At 44.9% G+C, this 24,808-nt stretch overlaps 1 protein-coding gene across 4 annotated transcripts in view; it reads left to right on the top strand.

Annotated features, from left to right (window-relative positions):
* GALNT14 (polypeptide N-acetylgalactosaminyltransferase 14) overlaps positions 1–24,808 on the top strand; it is a 190,182-nt gene that overhangs the window by 145,770 nt on the left and 19,604 nt on the right. For 2 of the 4 annotated variants that reach the window (XM_037895598.2, XM_043543546.1), the window contains 6 exons: positions 3,063–3,150; positions 5,361–5,445; positions 7,458–7,561; positions 17,721–17,847; positions 20,966–21,058; positions 24,568–24,651. In XM_037895598.2, coding sequence (XP_037751526.1) covers positions 3,063–3,150; positions 5,361–5,445; positions 7,458–7,561; positions 17,721–17,847; positions 20,966–21,058; positions 24,568–24,651 — 581 coding nt within the window. Of the gene's footprint in view, positions 1–3,062; positions 3,151–5,360; positions 5,446–7,457; positions 7,643–17,720; positions 17,848–20,965; positions 21,059–24,567; positions 24,652–24,808 lie in introns of all 4 variants that reach the window. The other 2 variants (XM_037895597.2, XM_043543547.1) reach the window with 1 other exon arrangement.

Raw genomic sequence — 24,808 nt, 5'->3', positions numbered from 1 at the left:
AGGTTTCAAAATCATCGAAATGTTTCATTTTGACGTTTTAAAAATTGAAACATCCAGTTTTCTGGTTCGAAACAACTTTTTGTTTAGAAATTTAAGCTACAGAGACTGAAAAAAAAAAAGGTTAAACAAAGAGAAAAAGGTGAAATCGAAATGAAATATGACAAAATGTTTCTATTGACCCCAAATGAAAAAAACAATTTTGGGGGTTGTATTTGTTAGATTTTGACTTTTCGTCTTCATTTGTTATAGGAAAAATGTTGAATGCATCAAAAAAATATTCATGGGATGGGAAAAAAAAATTCCCGACCATCCCTAGAGCAAAGCGCTAACCTCTGGGGTCACTTATTTGGCTTTCTGTTCTGTATGGGTTGGATTCTTACATTAAGGATTTTTCAATCAATTTCAAAAGCTCATCATGCTGAGGAGGTAGAAAAGCTTCCAGCAAAAAGGTATGCTGTTTGAGGGGAAGGGTGATCTTGGGGTTCAGACACAAGTCTGGGTGTCCGCGTTCTGTGCACTGACTTTGATCAAGCCACTTAGGGATCAGTCTTGCTCCCATTGCAATGATTGAGAGTTTTGCCATTGACTTAATCAGGAGCAGGACTTGGTCTTTGTGACAGGGTCCCCAAGGTGCAACCTGGACCGTGGGTCCGCAAAGCCCTCTGTCCCACCAGCCTGGGCTGCCTCTCACACTGTGATGCTGATGCCAAGGTACAAGCCTCTGATAGGCACTGCACTTACACAACCATCCACAGGCAGGGACATGCCCAACTGAGTTACATGAATGATCTCCCAGGCTCTCATGAACTATCAGTGGAGAAGCTCCAGCCAATTCCCTTCAGCTCCAGCCTTATGCCCCAGAACTGTACCGTCTTGCCCTGATCAGAAGCCTGGCCAGTGTAAATGCATTAACTTGTTTGCCACACCGACAAAAGGGTAGTGCATGTGCAACAGCCCCTGTTAACATGAGCTGAGATTTCCTAAGCACTTCAACCAAAACACACTGTTTTAGGTAAAATATAAAATAGATTTATTAACTACAGAAAGACAGATTTTAAGTTATTATAAGTAGCAGGCATAGAGATCAAAACTGGATATCTAAGAAACAAAAATAAATTCTCAGTCTAATTCTAACTTAGACTATGGAAGATTTGAATCAAACAGTCCCACTTTAACAGATGGCACAGTCAGCTTACAGTTCCTCAGTACACAGACTGGACCCCCTTACAGCCTGGGACCAATCTCCCTAGTTCCAAGTCTTTTCTTTCCAGATGATTTTCCAGGTGTTGAGATGGGGAGGTGAAGAAGCCAAGTGATCTCACTGCCTCTCTTTTTATACCTTCTTCCAGCTGCTAGAAAGATCCTAGCTGTGAGGTGGGGTCAGGCAGCTCCATTGTGTATGTGCCTTCTCTGAGAAGTCTTCTGGGATAGTTGATTCTTCTTGATGAGCCATTAATGCTGTCTGTGCCCTCCTTTGTTGCAACTTAAAGGCTGGCTGTGGGAATCTCCCAACCTCACAGCATATTTCGTAGCATATTTAGCAATACTTCATAACTTCACATACAATGATAGTACCTACAATCCAACAGGATATTAGTGTTCAACAAATCAAGACTTTCAAAATGATCCTCACAAGGTATACTTTGTACAAAATATATCATAATTATATGGCAGTGGTGAATATGGGGGTTCCCAGGTGCTCCTTTGAGGTACAGAGTGTCACAGACTTTAATCTCTTGTGCCTCCGTTTCTCCATCTACCATATGGGAATAACAATATTTACTGACCTGACATAGGTGTTATGATGCTTAATTCATCAATGTCCATACAAGTGCTTTGAGATTCTCAGATAGATAATATCATAGAAATGCCAAGAATTGTCATTCCGATTTATAAAACCTGAGTCCCCAATATGGCCGAGCAGCACGACTTTCAGTGCTCAGCTCCTTTGTTCTGTGACTGCACCAGAACATAGCTCCTATTTTTTAGGACTGATTTCTAAAACAAAATCTTTTCCCAGAGTGAGAGAGCAAGCCTGCATGTGCTAAGACGCATTCGTCTGCATGTCTGTGAAAAGCGATTTGATCTGGTGAGGGGAAAAGCTTGAAGTTTGAGCTATAATTGGAGTTTGGGATTTTTGAAAAGAAAAGGGAAGATAAGAGACCAGTCAAAGCTGTCAAAATCTCATCCTCCTGTAGATATTTTTGTCCCTAACTGTTTGTATAATCTCTTTTCCTATAACAAGAAGATAATTAAATCACTAGTACCAAATATTTAACATCATTTCATTCTTTAACCCCTTCCCCTCCTTTGACAAAAGCAGTGCTGTATGGTAATTTTGCGGATTTATGATATGTAGTGTTTTTCTATATGTTTTAACTGGCTGGCTGGCTTTGTTTTGTCTATTCTTTAAACTTCTTGCTTGTGGCTTAACTTTTGAAATTCAATAAAAATAATTGAAAGGAGGTAGTGGGGGAATAAATTGATGAATTTGTAAAAGAAAGATGGAGTTTTGTACTCAGCTAGAGATTCTTGAGCCAAGTTTGGTATAAAACCCACCCACAGCCTATGCAGTCCGGGTTTCTTTGTGAGAGAATTTAGAGCTAGTGAAAGATGCTGGCTTGACAGCCTTGGAGACTAAGTCGTCTGTTCATAATAGGGGAAGTATAAGCTTCCCCACACACCACCCTGGTAGTGTATCCTCAACTTTGTCCTCCAGGGAGGAGAGTGTCTGAGCGGATGCTTCCATTCAATCCTTAGCCTTTCTGATAAGACAGCCAACAAGTTATCTAGAGGGTTGCTTTTGTGATATGGACACCGGTCCACAAGAAACTGGATTGACACCAGGAGTTCCAGCCAGTGAACACAGCTAAGAATTTGGCCGTCCCCTTGACTTGTCTGTCCTGTGGATCAGTAGAGGACTCCAGACCTCAGTGGCAAACCAGCTTCCTCACATCTTTGCCCATAAGACAGGTTTTCCCAACACCCTGCTCCTGAGCTGGCTTCTGAGGAGAAGCTACACCAGGTCAAAAGTCATGAGTTGTTTTGTTCCTTGTTCTCAGGATCCAACCCGCGTGGTCAGTCCAGTTATCGACATCATCAACTTGGACACTTTTGCCTATGTGGCCGCTTCCTCGGACCTGAGAGGAGGTGAGTGTGTATTGTGCTCACTCCCTGCCGGGTGATGCTGATCTGTCAGGTACTATGCTCAGCAGACACTGGCAGAGGGAAGTGGGTGACTCAGTGTGAAGGAGGCACTGAGTCGGAGCTCCCTACTGTAAGGATTATTTATAACGCTCTGTATACACAGCTGTTTGCTGCAAGGCACGCTAAAAATACCCTGTTTCCCCCTCTATCAGTTTGCAAGGCTAGACTGGCCCTTCATACCACTGACTTGAGGGAATGGAATTCCTTACTAGGGTGCAGTGGCCATGCGGGGGAAGTATCCCATCTAAGCTAACCCCTAGCAGCAGAGAAAACCAGGTGTCATGGAAGGGGAGGGATATAGAGGGATAGTATTGCCATACATATGTCCACAGCTGTAAGTGGGTTGTTAGCTGAAGTCCCCTTCTGAGCTTTGCACATTTCTGGTCGCCTGATTTCCCCATTGTGTCACTCCAGAGATATGCCAGTGTAAAACCAAAGTGACACAGTGAAGAATCAGGCCCTGAAATATGACTTCCCTCTGCTAAATGGCAAGATGACTCTTCCCTCCCTGGAGAATGCTGTTCTCTGATTACTCTGAGAGAGAGAGAGAGAGAGAGAGTGGCTCCTCTCCTTGTTTCTTGTGTAGCACGCGCCCCTGGAGTTTTTTACTCATGTCCTTGGATTTCTCTAGAAAGTGCCAGCTAATGCTCTGTGCAGAGCCTATCAGCCAAGCTTGGTTGTCTGGTGGTTTTAACACAGAGGCAAATGGAATCTATTATGAGACTAACGACAGATGAACAGGTTTGTGCCAGAGGAGACATGGCCCATACTGAAGTCCAGTCTCTATAGCCTCTGCAGAGGTACCTCTGCAGAGGTAACTGGGCTAGATGAACCATGAATGTGTTCTGGTATGGCAATTTATACAGTTCTATAAACAGAACCAAAGCCATTCTTCAAGTTCAGACAGGCTTGGCTCATTGCCTCTTTGCTACAATCTTTGAGCCCCCTTCTCAAGATGGGGGCCCAGCAGATGAGGCAGTCTCTAGTTTCGACCTCAGTGCAAACTTGCTGGTCCTCTGAGATTCCTGTCTCTGTGCCCCTTTGTGCTCTGCACCTCTCTGTCTAGAAGCCCCAGAACATGCGACATTTCCCACATGCTGAGAGAATGAACCAGGCTGTGCAGCAAAGGAGGCTTTTGTTTGAGGGCCCCTGTTTCACTTGTTGCAGAGTTGAAAGGTGGGTAGTGAATGAGGCAGGGGACTGCAGAAAGGGAGGGGAGAGTCTCGGGGTTTAGGCAGGAGTTTAGGCCTCTAGGAGAATTGGGTTCTATGCCTGCCACAGAGTTCCTGTGTGATGCTGTAACAGGCACTTAAAGTAGACTTTTCAGAGATGGTCACTACTTGTGTGTTCCTCAATTTTTGGCGCCTGTTTTGATCTGCAGGTGTGTTGAGCACTCACAAATGCAACTGAAGTCGATAGGAGTTGTGCTTTGAACATTCAAAACGCTGTGTAATGCTGAGTACTCTGAAAAATCAGGCCCTACGTCTCTCCAACAGGGCACCCACAGTTAATGTACACTTTGGACCTTAATGCCTCCATGCCTCAGTTTCCCATCCGTAAAATGAGGATAGTGTCACCCCGTCATTCTGTAGGGGGGTTGTGAAGGTAAATTCGCCAGTGCTTGTGAATCCTCAGGTATTACAGTGATGAGCACAATAGAAAAGCCCATGAGGAAATTAATAAATAAATAAATAAGGCCATGGGCCCACATGTTGAACGATGGTGGTAAAATGAAATATTATATTGCTGATCATCAACTGAGCCCTGTCCGTTCTGTTCACTGAATGAGGCAGGGCTCCTGTGAAAACAATAGTGTGTGCTCACGTAAGTTAGAGACTGTATCCTAATGCATACGCACAAGGGTGCTGAATTAAGGCTTTACAGGCCACCTTTGTTCAGGCACTTTCTGACTTTTTTGAGTGCTGGACATTGCAACTGTAGCTCTCCTTTCATGTAGTTTTTTGTTTGTAATCTTTAAATGTGTTAGACACTGGAATCGTCTCCTCAGAGAACTGGCTGCACACCCATTATCTGGGTCATTTAAAATGGGAGAATCAAAAACAATTTTGTGCTGGCTAGGGGATGGGTTTAGTGATCTCCTAGTTTGTGTCCATCTCCAATTTCACCATGGTCCTTCTATACTTTGTTTTTAGGGTTTGACTGGAGTCTACATTTCAAATGGGAGCAGCTTTCCCCAGAGCAGAAAGCCAAACGAATTGACCCTACAGAACCCATTAAGTAAGTAGCAAGGCAGCAGAGGGGGGAAAACTGGGGTGAATGGAGGGCTTTCTTCTGTGGAAGTTGGTGCCAGCCAGACTGTGTCCAGGGCCTTGTCTGATTTTCCCCTTTTCACTTGCAGGGAAATTTGCACATTAAGGACTAGACTCAAAGCCCATTGAAGTCTACGGGAGTCTTTCCATTGACTTCACCGGCTATGGATCTGACCCTGACTGGAGATATTGCCCAATTCTGTAGATACAGCACATGTTTCTATTTAGCTGGTCCAGAAGGAAATCTAAGTACCTAATTAGGGACCTGGTTTAACACATATGGCACCATGGAGGAGACAGATAGGTACTCCCACCCGTCCCATAACAGTCCTGAGTCTCATGGGTCTGTCCTGAGTTCCAGTTTACTTTGGGTTTTACAACTCAGGGTCACAATTATTATTATTGTAATAAGATAGTGCCTAAGGGCTCCACATGATTCCCCCACCCCAAAAGGCTAAGTAAGAATAGGTGAAGGCTCCTAGTTCTTCCAGCCTGTGAACGAGACCCTTCTTCCCCCAACAAAGACTCTTACTTTACTTCTCACAACTCATATTTTATCCAAGAACAAGAGGAATCCCTGAAAAAGGGTGAAACCCTTGATGAAAGCAAGTGATCCAGATCATGCATTCCCAACCAGCCTTGCCCTTCTAAGCCGCCTAAGGGGCGGACAGCAAGTCTGAAGGTAATAGGAAGTGAGTGATGAATCTCAGGAGAGTTAATCAAATCAGGAAGAGAAAAAAATCTGACCTCATCCCTTGGGTTGGAGGGAGTGCCTCACCTTATTCACCCCTTGTTGCTGGCTAAGGTATGATGTTGGCTGGTATTTTGTCCGGTCCTTGAGCAGAAATGTCGTTGTTGTGACATGAAGCACGGAACAGGGAATGTGGTGGTGAAAGCTCAGAGCTCCAGAAATGATGCAGAGGACACACATCATGGGGAACCAAATCTTGCTGCTTCTTGTCCTGGTTCTTGTAACGAGCTCATGTTCATCTCCCGGTGCCCCATCTCATTTTCGTGATTGTCCTGCCTGCAGAAACAATTGGAGCCCCCTCGCGGTGCAGAGAGGTCATGAGACCCGAGACAAATCCAATGCATCTTAATTGTATATGTTTGCAGGATGTGGCACAGGCTCATAGGCATGGGGCCTGCCCCATCGAATGGGTGGTACTCCTAAAATGATCCTCCTCTCTCTCTCTCCAACCCCTCCACATGACTTCTCTTTGATAACCTCAGCTAATCCAGAAGGCAAAAAGTAGTCCTGTTTGGAAATAAAGATCAAACCAGGGGTTCGCAAACTTTTTTTGCTGAGAACCCCTTTGAAAATATTTCAGGCTGTGACGATCCCCCCTAAAAAGGGACAAACTGCCCCCCACCGTGCCACCCTTACTTCTGCGCTGCTTCTGATGACTGTGGTGGTGCCTCCAGAGCTGAGCATCCAGCCAGCAGCCACCGCTCTCGTGACCCCCCTGCAATAGTCTTGTGACCTCCTTTTGGGTCGGGACCCCTAGTTTGAGAAATTCTAGATCAAACTCACAGTGATGGCTTTTAAAAATCCCCTGTTGAATAGGCACAGGCTTCCTCTCCCTGATACAGTGGTGTTCCTAATAAGATCTCTCCTGGCACAAAGGCCATTTGGGTAATGCCATGTAAATAACTCCCAAGTGCTAAGTGCATTTTTGGTTCTGAAGCGTACAATAAGGGCTGTGAACTCTGGGCTCATAGGAGTTGTGTTAATGTGTGCATTAACCTGTTTTTAAGTGCCGAGCAATTTATGATCGACAGAAAAATACCAAGCCAGCCAGTTAAATGGCTCTGCCATGTTGAGACATGTGTCCTTGTTTCGGGATAATAGGAAGATTCACAGATATATCGCTCTGAAAGCAGAATAGGAAGAGAAAGGAGGTGGCTTACTGTGCATCTCGCGTTCTACTCCAGTCTTTGAGTAAGGGCTTGTCCCCTCTTCCCTTTGTATCTCTGCAGGACTCCAATCATTGCAGGGGGGCTCTTTGTGATCGACAAAACCTGGTTCAACCACCTGGGGAAGTACGACACTGCCATGGACATCTGGGGTGGGGAGAACTTTGGTGAGTCTCTGTTGTTGCAGGGACGTGGGGATCTTCATCCTCCCAAGAGATGGGGCTGGCTCTTCCTTTCAAGCATGGCTGGTGGGTATCATAGGCCAGGGGACGCTAAGCATCCTGAAACAGCCAGGCATGGCCCCACCCACGCTCCACCCCGAGGCCCCCTTCTACCTCCCAGTCTTCCCTCATGGTCCCAGACCAGGCTGCTCCTCTTCCTGCCCTTGCTTAGCCTCTCCCCCCGAAGAGGGCTGGGGCTAGGGAGAGCTGGCTGGTGGCCTAGGACTTGGGGCACCTAGGGTGGGTGCTCGGACCGGCTGGCCGGGCTGGGGCCAGCTGGTGCTCTGGGGCTGGGGCCACCTGAGGCTGGGGCGGGCCGGCGCTCCAGAGTTGGGGCGGGGCTCCCCCAGCTGTAGTGGGGGGCTCTGGGCTCTGGTGGGGGAGAAGGGCAGAAGGGGCAAGGTAGAGGGGGGGCCTCGAATGGAAGGGGTGGGGCTGGGGGCTAGCTTCCCTGAACTGGGGTAGGGGGGTTCCATGCACCACCCATGCTCTCAAGTAGTGTCTGACTAATACTGGGTTCACTCCAAATGCTCTGAATGGTTTCCCCTAGTTATTTTCATCTGTATCCTGTGCAAGTATGGGAGCTTTTCAATGTCTCAAAATGTTCCAACACTGACAGGGCTGCCATTATTGGTCCATAGTACTCCATCTCCTCCATGGCAATAGATATAGTGCTGCTAAATACACTAAACCAAAGATTCTCAACCTGGTGATTGTGAACATGTTACTGGGGCACTGCCAGGAATCTCCCATTCCCTCTCATTCTTTCTTTTTTCTTTAAAACATCCAGCTATGTTTCTAGCTCTTACGTTCACAGACATCACCTTGAAAATGTGAATGGATGCAGTAATACCTGCCTGAATTTGCAGCATGCCTGAAATATTAGCTCAGGTGTTCTCGAAGGGGCAGGGGGGTTGCAAACAGCTTAGCTACACGGGATCATGATTTGATAACATTTGTAATGTGCAAGCCACATAAAGTGCAGATCAGTAATATGTAGAGAGTGCTTTAAGGAGGCCAGGTTCACAAAGCTGAAAACAATTATGAGCCAAATCAGCTGTGATGAAGAATTTATCAGAAAAATTTGAATGATAATTGGGAATCATTTAAGAACACCTTACTAGAGGCCCCAAAAGCCACAATCAAGGAAGGAGGTTTTACTGGTTAAAAGACCAAACTGATCTAGAGGGGAAGGGAAGACATCTGTAAAAAAAAAATAAAAGAATAATATAGAACAAATTGAAGAAAGGGAAAGTTGACAGTAATGAATATGAATCAGAAGCAGGGAAGCCAAGGGGTACAAGGATGAATATGTGGCCAGCAGAGTTAAGGACAATAAGGAGATATTTTAAAATATATTAGGAACAAAAAGAATCCTGACAATGGTATTGGTCCACTAATAGATGGAAATGATAGAATGATCAATAATAATGCAGAAAAGGCAGAATCATTCAATAGCTATTTCTGTTCTGTATTTGAGGCAAAACAGATTATATAGTTTCATCATATGGTGATGATCACACACTTTCCATTCCATCAGTGTCTCTGGAGAATGTTAATAGCAGCTACTAAAATGAGACATTTGCAAATCATCAGGTCCAGTTCACTTCTATTCAAGAGTTTTAAAAGAGCTAGCTCAGAAGCTTGCTGGATTGTTAATGTTGATTTTCAAGAAGTCTTGAAGAAATGTGAAAGTTTCAGAAGACTGAAAGAAAGCTAATATTGTGCCAATTTTTTAAAAGTGTAAATGGGATGACCTGGGTAATTATAAGCCTGTCAGCCATCCCAGGCAAGATAATAGAGCAGCTGATACAGGACTTGATTAATAAAGAATTAAAGGGGGGTAATATAATTAATGCAAATCAATGTGTGTTTATGGAAAATGGATCCTGTCAAACTAAATCGGTATTTTTTTTTATGAGATTACAAGTTTGGTTGATAAAAGTGGTAATAGTGTTGATGTAATTGACTTGATACTGCACAACATTTTGATTTAAAAATCTAGAACAATAAAAAATTAACGTGGCACATATTAAATGGATTAAAAACTGGCTAACTGATAGGTCTCAAAATATAACTGTAAATGTAAATATAAACTGTAAATTTATAAACTATAAATCTACAAGGATCAGTTCTTGGCCCAGCACTATTTAACATTTTGAATAATGATCTGGAAAAAGACATTAAATCATGACTGATAAAGTTTGCCAGTGACACAAACATTGTGATAGTGGTAAAATTGAAGAGGACAGGTCACTGATTCAGAGTGATCTGGATCACTTGGGAAACTGGGTGCAAGCAAACAATAATACAGCTAAATGTAAATCTGTATATCTAGGAACAGAGGATCTAGGCCATACTTACAGGATGGGGGACTCTATCCTGGGAAGCAGCGACTCTGAAAAAGATTAAGGGGTCATGGTGGATATTCAGCTGACCATGAGCTCCCAGTGCAATGCCGTGGCCAAAACAGCTAATGCGATCCTGGGATGCATAAATGGGAATCTTGAGTAGGAGCAGAGAGGTTATTTTACCTCTGTGTTTGGCACTGGTGCAGCCACTGCAGGAACACTGGGTCCAGTTCTGTGCTCACAATTCAAAAAGGATGTTAATAAATTGGAGAGTGTTCCCAAGAAGAGCCACAAGAATGAATAGAGGATTAGAAAACATGCTGTATAGTTTTCAGAGTAGCAGCCGTGTTAGTCTGTATCAGCAAAAAGAAAAGGAGGACTTGTGGCACCTTAGAGACTAATAAATGTATTTGAGCATAAGCTTTCGTGAGCTACAGCTCACTTCATCGGATGCATTCAGTGGAAAATACAGTGGGGAGATTTATATACACAGAGAACACGAAACAATGGGTGTTACCATACACACTAAGGAGAGTGATCAGGTAAGGTGAGCTATTACCAGCGGGAGAGCGGGGGTGGGGGTGGAGGGAGAGAACCTTTTGTAGTGATAATCAAGGTGGGCCATTTCCAGCAGTTAACAAGAACATGTGAGGAACAGTGGGGGGAGGGGGGGGGATAAACATGGGGAAATAGTTTTACTCTGTGTAATGACCCATCCTCTCCCAGTCTTTATTCAAGCCTAAGTTAATTGTATCCAGTTTGCAAATTAATTCCAATTCAGCAGTCTCTCGCTGGAGTCTGTTTTTGAAGTTTTTTTGTTGAAGAATTGCCACTTTTGAATTCTTGCTCATTCACCTGCACATCTACCAATGTGATATATTCCATCATGTGCCAGCAATGCCCCTCTGCCATGTACATTGGCCAAACTGGACAGTCTCTACATAAAAGAATAAATTGACACAAATCAGACATCAAGAATTATAACATTCAAAAACCAGTCAGAGAACACTTCAGTCAGAGAGACTGCTGAATTGGAATTAATTTGCAAACTGGATACAATTAACTTAGGCTTGAATAAAGACTGGGAGTGGATGGGTCATTACACAAAGTAAAACTATTTCCCCATGTTTAACCCCCCCTCCCCCCCGGCCCCACCACTGTTCCTCAGATGTTCTTGTCAACTGCTGGAAATGGCCCACCTTGATTATCATTACAAAAGGTTTTTTCCTCCCCTCTCTCCTGCTGGTAATAGCTCACCTTACCTGATCACTCTCCTTACAGTGTGTATGGTAACACCCATTGTTTCACGTTCTCTGTGTATATAAATCTCCCCACTGTATTTTCCACTGAATGCATCCGATGAAGTGAGCTGTAGCTCACGAAAGCTTATGCTCAAATAAATTTGTTAGTCTCTAAGGTGCCACAAGTCCTCCTTTTCTTTTATGCTATATAGTGATAGAGTCAAGATTCTCAATCTATTTACCTTAAGAAAGAAACGGTAAGGGGTTGCTTTATTACAGGCCATCAGTGTCTACATGGGGCACAAATATTTAATAATGGGCTCTTCAGTCTAGCAGAGCAAGGTAAAACATGGCTGGAAGTTGAAGCTAGACAAATTCAAACTGGAAATAAGAGGTACTTTTTTAAACTAATCAATGGAACAGTTTACTGAAGATCATGGTGGATTCTCCATCACTGCCAGCCTTTGAATCAAGATGGGATGTTTTCTAAAAGTTCTGCTCTAGGAATTATTTTGGGGTAGTTCTCTGGCCTGTGTTATACAGGAGGTCAGACTAGATGATCACAGTGGTCCCTTCGGGTCTTGGAATCTATGAATCTATGAAAAAACAAGAGAAGAACGAGGCACTTGATGACACGGAGACAGATCTTAAGCTGGTTTTAATACTTCAGCACCTCTGGGGAGTGTGGCTAGCAACGAAAAAAAAATCCTGTCTTAACAGATGTAGCAACGCTGTCAGGGATCCATAGGAACAGATGCTTGTGTTTTGTAATAATCCCATCCATTGTTTAGAGCTATTGTTGTCTTCCATACACTATTTCTCTAAAGTATTTTATTTCTTTCTTGCAATGTAAAGTGTCTGTGTGAGAGAGAGAATTTCTTGCCAGTGGTCTGACTTGCAGCATCTGCTCTTTCTTGCACTGCTGTCTGAAAAAATTAATCACAAAAAGCCGCAGTGAGCCCCTTTCTCCCTCTTGGATTAATCGTCTAAAACATGTCTTTGCAAAGAAAATGAAACATAAATGTAGGACGTGCCATGTTGGATCAGACGTGTGGTCCATCTAGTCTGGTGTCCTCATTCCAGGAAGGGACCAAAATGGACTATTGTGGAATAGCCTGCCTGTAGGAGAAGTTTCTTCCCAACCCATCAGTTAGCAGTTGGCTCATGCGCTGAAGCATGAGGGTTTACACCCCTTATACATTGTTCTAACCTATGTTATGTCGCTGGCTGTTTTCATTATCAACAAAGTTCCCTTTGAGGCTGGTCCTGATAATGTCTCGTTCTTACCTTCCCAGTATCAGAGGGCAGCCATGGTCATGGAGCCCCCAGGCAGTATTTAACCAAGGTTCAAACTGTAACAGACCCAAGTTTTGCTAGCCATGGGGCTTGCCTATCTCACTGCTAGATTAAGCGAGACAAGAGTTGCAGGGGTACAATGAAGTGCAAAAACAAGTGACATTGGCCAAGCTTGGATTATGATCATGGAGGGTGGAGGAGACACTCTTTATGGAAGGCCCTGGACTGGCAGGAGACCTGGGTTTGGTTCCCAGTTCTACCACTAACCTGCAGCGTGACCTTGGACTACAAGCCACTTCATCTCGCTGGGCCTCCTGTAAACTCTTTGTGGCAGGGAATGTCTCTGACTGTGTGTGTATATACAGGGCCTAGCACACAGGGGCCCTGGTCTCGGTTGCAGCTTCTGGGCACTGGTGTAATAGCAGCAATAATTGTCCTTTTTATTCTCCATCAGCAGAGTTCATGAGGGTAGGCAGGGTGGAAACCCCACTTGGACCACAGTGAGTCTCACTGGCCCAGAGAGGGAAAGTTGGCTTCTCCCTACAGCAACGGTGGTGTGTCTGACCCTTCGTAACAGGCAGCGACTGCTCAGTCAGCAAGCTCGGAGCACTCAGACACGAGGTAGCTGAGAAGCAGGACGGCAGCTTGTGTGTAAAAGGGAAAGCAATATGACACAAAATAGACCAAACGGATTAACGTAGTGACACCAAAGCGGTGAACTTGTGCCTCCAGCTACGTGAGGTTAGCTCCTGCTCGCACCTCTGCACAGCCCCACTCAGGGAGGTCAGAGCATGCCCCTCAGAGTCCTAGTCACAGCGCTGCTCACCTTCCAGCTGTGACAGAAAAGAATCTCCCCTGCTCCAGGCATTCATGGGGCCAGAGTCTGATCTCACTTGCGCCAGAGCAACTCCACTGGCTTCAGGGTAAGTGACTGGGAAGTCAGGATCTTGTGGTGCATTTTGCAGGACTGGAATGACTGACTGTTCCTTTCATTATGTTTGCAGTGAAATACAATTCAGCCCTTTGGTGATTTACTCTTCTTCCTAATTAGATGGAGCCCTCGGAGTATGATGTAGCACTGCAGCGGTGGGTTTTTTTCAGCATTAACAACTGAGCTCCGCTGCTTTATGGCCGTGTGATTGACAGCCACAGGGGACTGCCAGACTCCATCGAAAACAAAAGCAAGTTGGAATCTGCATTCAGATTAGAGGGAGGCCTTTGGGGATGTTGTCAGTGCCCAAACTGGTTTGAAACTTTGTTCTTGAGCTTTTTGTCAGTGAATGTACTGCTGCTGGTGCCAGGCTGCCGAGTGTCAGCCTGCAGATTGAAGGTGCTTCATCCCACTACGGCATGGGCAAGCCTCCAGCACACCTCAAACCTGACCTGCAGGGACCATGGCTAGGACTGTGGCTGGGGTGGTTAGTCCCCCTGGCCATTCACTTTCTTTGCCGAGAGTGCCAGCAGAGATGCTAAATGGGATGTGGACCCTTAGCTGGTAGTATTACGGTGAGACCCGCCACATATTTCATGTAGACCACAGAACATCCTTTGGATAGTGGTAACATCCATTGAGTACCAACCCTGAATCGATTCAGGCTAGAGACCTGGCAAAGAACAGTTTGGTAGCCCATTAGCAATCCCTTCCACCACCCAGTCCACCCTCTGCTTTGCTGTCTCCGTTTGTCTGCTGTCTTTCCCTCTCTGCAGATGTTGCAGTTCCTCTTGTCAGGCCTTGGTACCAAGTGCCATGTAACTCAGGTGTGCATTGTAGTAGCCGTGTCAAGCGGGTGGCAAACGGTGACAGGAAGAATAGGATGGAGTCGTGGTACAAGCAGAAGAGTGTTCCCCTGTCAGGACAGAGCCCTGCGTGGCCGAGCTGGGGATACTTTAGAGTCTGATACTTTCTGTTACACACCAGCTTCCTGAAATGTGTTTAACAGAACATGGATGGATTTAGCAGTAACAGAGGCAAAAATAACAATGCACCAGGGATTGGCTTTAAACTCCAGAAATGGTTTGTGGGTAAGGGCCAGGTCTAGGCACCAGGGCATCTGGGGCTTCTATTCCTGGCTCAGTGTGACTTGGACCCATGCTTTAACCTTGCAGGGCCTCAGTTTTGCCATCTGCTAAATGAGCATAAAACCACCTCCCTCTGGGGGGGTTGTGAGGATTACTTACTACAGTAGCACACTCAGATCCTTGGAGGGAAGGAGATATAGATAGGGTCAAGTATTATTTCCATACCCAGTAAGCTGGGAAGAAATTAAGGCTTTGAATTGCTCCTGCTAGGATTAGACCCGATGTCTGCAAGGCTGCTAGATGTTTGGAAGTTGCCGCTTCACTTACAGAGCGTCTCCTGCAGCTTGAGTACTGTGCTTTCAGGCTGATTTCCAGTGCATTGAAATCACATCATCCTTCCTCTTCATTGTGACTGAAGACACAAGCAAGCAGGGGGTTGAAATATACAGCCCTCCTTCTCTCTAAACCCTTCAGAGAGCCATAGTCCCTAGCGGGCTAAACAGAAAGGGGGAGGAAGAGGGATGAATGGTGCAGCATCCACAAGCCTGTTCCCAGCTGCTTGGGCTAACTGTGCATTCATAAGTGCCCCCTTTTGACTGCAGCGATACTCAGGGACCATACAGCACGGGACACAGGGACTGATGAAGAAAAGCACCCGGCTGTGAAGAGAGCTGAATGTAACAACTTAGAGCCTCCAAACCCCTCACTAATCTCATTTCCTTTCTGTTGCGATTAAGGTGGCTCCCAATATAGCACTAAGACACGGCACAAGGGCATGTTTTATTGGCCCATTAATACCCGCCGTTGGGGGAATTGTGAGGTTCCCCTTCTTGCTGGTGCCTTCTACGCAATAAATGCTGCAGCAAAAGGGAAAAGGGGGGGGGGGAGTGGCAGCAGGGAGGGGACCTCTGAAAGGAGGGACTCGCATCTGTTCTCCTTGCTGTGCTTCCTCTCCCGACCTCTGGCAGCACCTCCTGCTGGGGCCTTGTCGTTAGAGCGGGGCTCAAGCCATGAAATTTGGATCCAGATGTCAAGCATCCCAAAGTCAAGAAGGCTTTGCAGCTAGCTTGGTTTCTCCTGTGTTTTCCCAGAGAGACGCCGCAGTGTGTGGTGAGGGCTGGGAACAGCTGTGTCTGAACACCCCCCAAAGCAGTGCATATGCGGCTCATTGCTGTCACATGAGTGCTATGATCATGACTGGCTGTTTTGCGCTACCTGATACTATTATCACCATGCTTAAAGGGATACTCACCCAATTCCCCTCCCCCTCCCCCAAATTTGGGTTTTATATATTAAAAAATACCTTTTACAAAACCTGACTGACAGATACGCTTCCATGAATTAAAACAAAAATTGCACAGTAATCATCCCAGTGCCAAGGGAGAGGGCATACAGGAGGAGTCCCTCCCTTCAGGGGACTCAACCCTCAAAGAGAGAGAAAGAGGGAAAGCCTTGTCTAATGATCTGAGACCCAGGGACATCTAGAGATCTGGTGCTGGCTCTGTCACTGACTTTCTGTTTGGCCTTGGAGAAGTCACCTAACCTCTGTGCCTCAGTTTACCCCCATCAGGTATTAACAAACTGAGCATTCTGAGGAGAGCAGCAGAAATTACTAGGGAAAATGTTAAGCGCCAAAGATTGTTTTGAGAGCTTGATCACCCCACGCCAAAGGTGGGGACATAACACTCCACATATATTTGCAGGGTGTTCACAGGGCGAGCGAAGAATCATTAGAGTGATGCATGAGGTGTAACTAAGAGTAATGGGGTGGAATTAAGAAAGCTGAATGTCAGGTCAGACCTCCTGACAGTGAGATGTATTAAGCTGAGGAACAGTTTCCTAAGCGAAGAGGTGGAAGAGCCGTCTCTTAGGACTTTTAAAACTAGGCCAGCTGGGGGACATTTCAAAGGTACAAATGGCTGAAAGGTGCTGAACTCCCACTGACTCTATGGGAGTTAGGCACGTAATCACCACCTGTGCCTTAAAAATCTCCCCCATTGTTATTGGTGGTTATTTGTATTGAAGTAGCAACTGAGCAGCACCAGTGTGCTAACACTGGAAAATGAAGTGTAAGGAACAATCCTGCATGGGCAGGGCAATGGACTGGATGATCTAATGGGTGTCTTTCATGCCCAATTTCTGTGATTCAACAGTAAAAGGGGGCAAACAGTACTTTCCTGTCTTCCAGGGGAGGAGCGAGTCAATGTTTGTAAAGCTTGATGAGTGCTAAATATTGCACTGCAATTTCAAAAATCACTATCATTATCCAGGATACAAGAAACTGTGAAACTGGTCTCTTCTTATTTTCTCTCTGTTTCCCAGCGGGTGTGCGAATCCCTATTCTGTCGAAAGGTGATGATGCATAGATTTTAAGGCCAGAAGGGATCATTAGATCATCTCGTCTCACCTCCTGCATAGCACAGCCATAGAATTTCACCCAGTTACTCCAGTATTGAATCCTTGATCCACAGGGGATATAAAAGCTTCCAAAAAGGCCCACCCAGATGGTCAGAAACTGGCTGTGGGCAATTTGGACTAAATTCCCTGACACCAGCGGCGTTGTTTTCCAGGCTGATCCTGCAGAGAGCTGCGCAGGCAAATGTATGTTTGAGTGACCTTGTTGTATATGTGCATGCAGCATAGGCACCAAGGGCCCCATCTTACAAGCTGCTGAGCACTTCCTGGGATGTGTCAAACGCCCTCAGCTCCCATTGATTCCAGTAGGAACTGAAGGGTGCTCAGGACCTTTTATGATCAGCTCAGTGCTTTGCAGGATCAGGCCCTGATTCATAAAAACGTGGGCCTTCTAAAGGCACGTTGCAATCATTAATAAACCGAATTCAGACCCTTTCTTGGTGAGCCAGCGTGGAGGGACGGGGCTCTGAGTTATGCCTCGCAGAAGTGATTACAAGAGGAACAAACAGCAAGCTACGTCCGTGATGTGAGCTGTGCTGCATGTCTTGCTCTTCCCAGTGTGCTATTACCCGCTGCGCTATAGGCTGGTTTGAAGTGGGCTAACTTCAAACAGAGAGTAAGTAGCTTTGAAATGCACTTTTAAGAAAGCTGAGCCTAGGAAAGCCCCTCCAATAATGGATTTACCTGGCTTTGGTGTGGCAGTGGGTGAAGTGAGAGAGAAAACCAGGATCCACCCTGCTCCAGGAGTCAGGAGATAAAAGATTGAAGCTGATTCTCTTGCAGAAATCTCCTTCCGTGTGTGGATGTGCGGAGGGAGCCTGGAAATTATCCCCTGCAGCCGGGTTGGACACGTGTTCCGGAAGAAACACCCCTATGTCTTTCCAGAGGGAAATGCCAACACCTATATAAAGTAGGTATTGCGCTCTGGCTGCCTTCATGTACTGCTGAATGATTTGTTCCTATGTGAAAAGGAATTGGGTGTTGCTGGAAGAGCGCAGCCCACATCGGTAACGGATGAAGGGGGAAAGATTGGACGTGTCAGCATTTCAGCAGTCTCCCAGCCCAAAGCAGACATAAACCCAGTGCATTTGGGCCTCTCAGGATTTCCCCAGAGCAGGGGATTCCTTCACCACTGTGGTAGTGGTTCCTGTGCCACCTTCCCTGTCCCCTAACACAAGAGTTGTGGTGGGGAATGCCCCTTCCCCTGGCTGATTCCCAGATGCCACCAGGCTGGCAGCTAGCGGTTCTGAAATCAGGGAAACATAGAAGTGTCATAATGCTACCTTGTCCCCACTGATCCTGGCCTGGGGCTGAGGACAGCTCTGCCAGACCAGAAAATCTGAGCCAAATGCATGCAAGACCATCGCGATAATGGAGACCGAGCAGAGCAGCGTGTCGGATTGAGATGTGGTGCGAACAGTTTCACACCCCCGCCCCCCCTCCAAGTTGGGTCTGCCTCCAGAGCAGACCCTCGGGAATGCTTGGAATTCTGACAGCTGGAAGCGACTGGCTCCACTGTGGTTGGCTGCTTAAGATATAGGATGCTGAGTGACAGGCTGGGACTTGGGATCCCTGATTAGAGGCCACTAGACCCGGGTTCTTGTAAAGACATGTATAGCCTTTCAAGCACAGGCTCACGTGGGCAAAGCTAAGCACTCCATTGCACAGCTAAGATGGCCAAGTTATTACCCTGTGAAGGCACCATTCACCCGTCTGGGAAGGTGTTGGAAATCGTTAGCTAAGGAGAAAGTGCAGAAGAGCCAATGGAGTCAAAAAGGGCTTTTTCCCCTTTCAAGTTTCGAAGCTGAGGGCTGTCCATGGATATGTTAATAAGGAAAGCATTGTCCACAGCTGGAAAGAGTTGCTCTTATCACCAGTTGTTTCCCAGATAAGCTGTGTGTTTGTCGGTCCCTTTTTTGTGTATATTTCTTGATGTTATAAGAATAACTAACAACAAATGTGAATAGCCAATTGCCTGCAGCATGGTCACCTCTTACCTGTCCACTATACGTCTTACTCAGGCTTATCATGGACTAATGGCATTGGAAGAGGGCGAGACCTACAAGTCAGTTATGTTTTCATTTCCATTCTCAGTTATAGCATGTTAGGTGTGCTTTTCAGTCATGCAGCAAAGTGGGTAAGGAAAGGACCTTCACAAATAGGTGCCCAGAAATGAATACATCACCTAACTTCACAAAGGGAGCAGTGAAGGAGAGGTGTATATAGATGTTTAGTAAATATAAAGGAGGAAGGAAACAAGTTTTGAGGCTGACCATGGATGGAATGGCCTTGCCTTCAGTAATGACAAGAAGTCTGGACCTTAAAGTAAAGGTTAGGAAGTGGCTAAAGCCCCATCACTGGAGTCATTTAAACCTGGAATAGACAAAGTATTTGATAAGGTGCTATAGGGAACAAACCTGAGCTGGTCCCTGTTGGGGATGAACAGGGTGAACTTAAACAGGTTCTGGCTCCAATGTTCGTAATAAAAAAGAGAAGCTTTAATGAATTTAAGAAGAGAGGAGCCCAACCCGATAGCTCATGTACAGGCACCCTTGAACTTTGGGACGCTTTGGCTCCAAAGCCAGATTTCAGCTTTGCTCTTGGCCGCCATCTCTATTATAGGCCAAACTAAACTCTCTGATTAGAATGCCGTTGAGCTTAGGCAAAGTTTAGATCAGGGTTGGAACATTGTGATGTAGGTCCATCTCCAACAAGAAGAGCAATTAGGCAAATGGAACTGCCACTGTGAGAGGTAGCTGGGGTATTGTCAATAGAACCATTCCAAAGTGGATTGGAAAACTGTTCTGGGGAATTGTGTGTGTAGGCTATAGCAAGGCATCGAGGGCTGGGACCTGATGAGGCCTGTGTTGCCTTGTAGCCCTAACCTCTAGTATTCCAAGATGTGAATTTGATTGAAGTGTGGACTCTGGTAGCCCAATACTCCTGTCTCCCTTCAGGGCTCCCAAAAGAAACCCAGTACAAAGATATTACAAAAAAAATTCACGTGTCTAGGCTTTTTTCCAGGGATTAACTCCTTCCATGCAGCCTCTTTGCCACTCCTTTCTGTACCAGTGTCAGTGAAAGACTGCTCAGGTTCCAGAATCATGCACAATTCACATGATGATTGTTACTTGCTAATTGCCAGAAGTGAGTTTGGTGCTAAACAGGACATAAATCTAAAGTCAGTCCCTGCCCTGAGGAGTTTACAATCCGGTGGTTTTTACAGTGATAGTCTGGACCATTAAATCCTGAGGCCATTACTTGCAGAGGGAGTATTCCTGAAACACAGAGAAGTGAGAGAATAGACATAGAGCAGCCAGAAATATTTGCAAGTAAATTTGAAGCTTCATCAAACTCACCTGGTTCAGGGGTTTGTTATTGGCTCTAAACTCCGCTCAGGGTCATTACAAGATTTCTGAAAGTCTGCAAGCCTTCTGCACACCTCCGAGCTGACATGGAGAACACCTGAGCCATTTTCTGGTCTCACATTGAAGCTGGGGGCGTTAATGGTTTCTATTGAGTTTCACTTTGAGTTTATTCAAATGAGGCAAAGAGGGCAAATGCACATGGCCTGAAATGAAGGAAATATTTGACTGAAACCCCGAGAAGCAAAACAGCCGAATTGTATACAGCCTTTTAGAGACCCCCACCAAGCTGTGAGACCAAGCCCCAAGCAGGCCTGTCGGGAATGTTACCATGAGGAGAATTAGCTGTGCTTCCAAGCACAACAGCTGCAAAGCATCCAGTTATCTTATTACACCAGCCAAGATGAGGAACTCCTCCTCTAAGCTGTTGCCTAGATTGTGTACAGCAATTGCAGGAAAAGGGAAGAAGTGGAACCTCCGTGGTAACCAGGAATTAAGGCAAGTGTGGCCTGGGTGGAGCCAAAGTAGCACCCCAGATATGTTGGTGATGGGGTGGAGAGACCGGTATAGTCACAGAGTTAGTGGGCTCCCTTGATAGAATGTTCGAAGTCCCTTTATACGCTTCATAGATTTTCACCACCGCCATTTGTGTTGCCCCTCTAGAAATACCAAGCGCACAGCCGAAGTGTGGATGGATGAGTTCAAACAATACTACTATGCTGCCCGGCCTGCAGCACAAGGGAGACCTTACGGAGAGTAAGTGGTGGTTCTGGTGGCCAGTGGAAGCGCAAAGGTGCCCAGTGTGCCTGATGCAATGAAAAGTTCAAGGTGATGATACAGGGGCATTGTATGCAGCTGTGGAGACGTCACCATGTAGTTTCTGTGGTAACAGTTAATTAAGTGCTAATAATAGGCAGATGCTACATTTAAGGAGATACAGTCCCAGCTCCCAAGCATATATCCAGTTTGTTTAGAAGTAGGGCTGTCGATTAATCGCAATTAACTCACGCGATTAACTTAAAAAAAAAATTAATTGCGATTTAAGCTCAGTTTTAATCACACTGTTAAACAGTAAAATAAAATTGAAATTTATTAAATATTCTTGGATGTTTTTCTACATTTTTAAATATATTGATTTCAATTACAGCACAGAATACAAATGCTGTATTTTATTGTATTTTTATTACAAATATTTGCACTGTAAAATGATAAAAGAAATAGTATTTTTCAAGGCACTTCATAGAATTGAATTGAACATGTGTATTATCATAGAATATCAGGGTTGGAAGGGACCTCAGGAGGTCATCTAGTCCAACCCCCTGCTCAAAGCAGGACCAATCCCCTGCAGATTTTTTTTGCCCCAGATCTTTAAATGGACCACTCAAGGACTTCATACAAGTACTGTAGTACAATCTCTTTATTGTGAAAGTGCAACTTACAAATGTAGATTTTTTTTTTTTTTTGGTTACATAACTGCACTCAAAAACAAAACCATGTAAAACTTTAGAGTCTACAAGTCCACTCAGTCCTACTTCTTGTTCAGCCAATCGCTAAGAGAAACAAGTTTGGTTCTATTTACAGCAGATACTGCTGCCCACTTCTTATTTACAATGTCACCTGAAAGTGGGAACAGGCGTTCTCATGGCACTTTTGTAGCTGGCATTGCAAGGCATTTATGTGTCAGATATCCTAAACATTCGTATGCCCCTTCATGGTTCAGCCACTATTCCAGAGGACATGCTTCCATGCTGATGATGCTTGTTCAAAAAATAATGTGTTAATTACTTAGTGACTAATTTGCCTTGGGGGAAATTGTATGTCTCCTACTCTGTTTTACCTGCATTCTGCCATATATTTCATATTATAGCAGTCTCGGATGATGACCCAGCACATGTTCATTTTAAGAACACTTTCACTGCAGTTTTGACAAAACGCCAAAAAGGTACCAATGTAAGATTTCTAAAGATAGCTACAGCACTGGAACCAAGGTTTAAGAATCTGAAGTGCCTTCCCAAATCTGATCGGGACGAGGTGTGGAGCATGTTTTCAGAAGTCTTAAAAGAGAAACACTCTGATGCAGAAACTACAGAACCCAAACCACCAAAAAAGAAAGTCAACCTTCTGCTGGTGGCATCTGACTCAGATAATGAAAATGAACATGAATCAGTCCGCACTGCTTTGGATCATTATCAAGCAGAACCCGTCATCACCATGGACACATGTACCCTGGAATGGTGGTTGAAGTATGAAGGGACATATGAATCTTTTGCGTATCTGGCACGTAAATATCTTGCGACGCAGGTTACATCAATGCCATGCAAACACCTGTTCTCACTTTCAAGTAACATTGTAAACAAGAAGCGGGCAGTATTATCTCCTGCAAATGTAAACAAACTTGTTTGAACAATTGGCTGAACAAGAAGTAGGACTGATTGGACTTGTAGGCTCTAAAGTTTTACATTGTTTTGTTTTTGAATGCAGGGTTTTTTGTACATAATTCTACATTTGTAAGTTCAACTTTCATGATAAAGAGATTTCACTACAGTACTTGTATTAGGTGAATTGAAAAATACTATTTTTTTTGTTTTTTACAGTGCAAATATTTGTAATCAAAAATAAATATAAAGTGAGCACCATACACTTTGTATTCTGTGTTGTAATTGAAATCAATATATTTGAAAATGTAGAAAAACATCCAAAACTATTTAAATAAATGATATTCTATTATTGTTTAACAGTGCGCAATTCATTTTTTTAATCACTTTTTAATTGACAGCCTATTTAGAAGCTGTTAGGTCATGCCAAGGAGAGGACTGAATTGTTGCTGGGGAATCCACCCCTCCCCCCGAACGCTCCCAGCCAGATTCCTGCTCTTGACTTCAAGTAGCTCTATCCTAGAGATGGGCTTTAACGTTGTAGTTTAGAAGTGAAACCAGCAGGCAAGAAAAATAATCGGCATGTTCTGGACCCCGTCTTGGCAGACATGGCTTTATGGAAGCTGAATTACTGCTTTATACTCCACCAGGACATTTATGATTCTGTCCCTTATAATCGTGGCTAGTCAGATATCCTTCTTATTAAAAAAAAGGTCTGTATTCACAGGCAGCAAACTCTTGAGTTCAGATAGCAGCCAGCCTTGCATTCTAATCCCCTAGTTTCACATTCTCCTTGCTTTCACAGAGATTCTCCTTTCAAGCTCAGAATGAGCATGCAGGGTCTCAGTCCAAAGGTGAATTGCTGGAGCAGAGTCTCTCCTGCTTTTCAATTTTCAGAGAATCTAGATTATTAAAATACTGTGCAGCCTGACCTGTTTACAGTCAGCCACATCCTCTTCTCTGCTACCAGCACGGAGGGAAGGAAAAGCTCTGTCACACTAGGCAAACAGGACTGCAGAGACACAGGGTTCTGGGATGGGGCAAGCAAACTGTGTGAGATGCTTCCTACTGCTTCATAGTTACTAACAGCCCACATGTGCTCACTTGACACTTGCTCAGCTTGACGGTTAAAAGAGGGCATGGCCTACCCAGGTAGTGGATTGGCACCAGGAAACAGCTACTCTGTACAGTATGCTCCGCCATCTGGTAAATTTGGCCTTGATTCATCAAAGTACCAGTAAGAAGGGGGGAAAAAACGGTTGTCCCCTGTCCTCATTTGAATCCTGGGTCCAGTAGCTATTCCCTTAGGCTGGGGAAGGAGCATTCAGATGCGGGCAGGCTTGTGCCTGCCTGCCTGCCTCCTGGACATCAAGAGGTGCTTAAGCATGTGCTTAAATCCCACTGACTTCAAAGGGATTTAAGCACATATTTAAGTGCTTTGCTGAATTAGGACATTAATTATTATTTTATTAGCATATAATACATATTCATTTCATGTAAAATTCCTCTATTAATTTAATATTTATTTAGTACATTAAATAGCATATATTAAATATTTTCTTCTTATATCAGCCTGTTCTTCCTTCAATCTCAAAGCACTGTACAAAGGTGGAGAAGTATCATTAGGCCCATATTACAGACAGGGAAACCAAGGTATAGAGAGGTGAAATGACTTGCCCAAGGTCATACGGCATATTAGTGGCAGAGTAGGGAATAGACGCCAGATCTCTTGACTCCCAGGCCTGCATGTTATTGGCTTGGTACATATACAAACCTTTTCTTCCTCCCTTGTGACTTGGACCTGATCTTCGTGACTCAGATTTGCCTCCATATGTAACATCTGTGTGTTCACTGCAATTATTATAACTATGTCATGTTTTTTCCCCACAGCATCCAGAGCAGACTGGAACTGAGGAAGAGCTTGAAATGCCAGACCTTCAAGTGGTACCTGGAAAATGTTTATCCAGAACTTAGGTATTGGACAATTCTTGGTTATATGCTTCTTCATAAAGATTTAGTGCCAGCTGATTGGGATGTGACCGATACGTCACGGACCTCCGTTTCCACCAGTGCTTTCAGGTTCTGTGGGAGAGGGGAGAACTCAGAAATCATCACTGAGAACCTTTTTCAG

The sequence above is a fragment of the Chelonia mydas genome, chromosome 3 (assembly GCF_015237465.2).
Source record: "Chelonia mydas isolate rCheMyd1 chromosome 3, rCheMyd1.pri.v2, whole genome shotgun sequence".
NCBI classification, from domain to species: domain Eukaryota; kingdom Metazoa; phylum Chordata; order Testudines; family Cheloniidae; genus Chelonia; species Chelonia mydas.
Note: the sequence above shows the minus strand (reverse complement) of the source record. Positions and strands in the feature narration are given on the sequence as shown.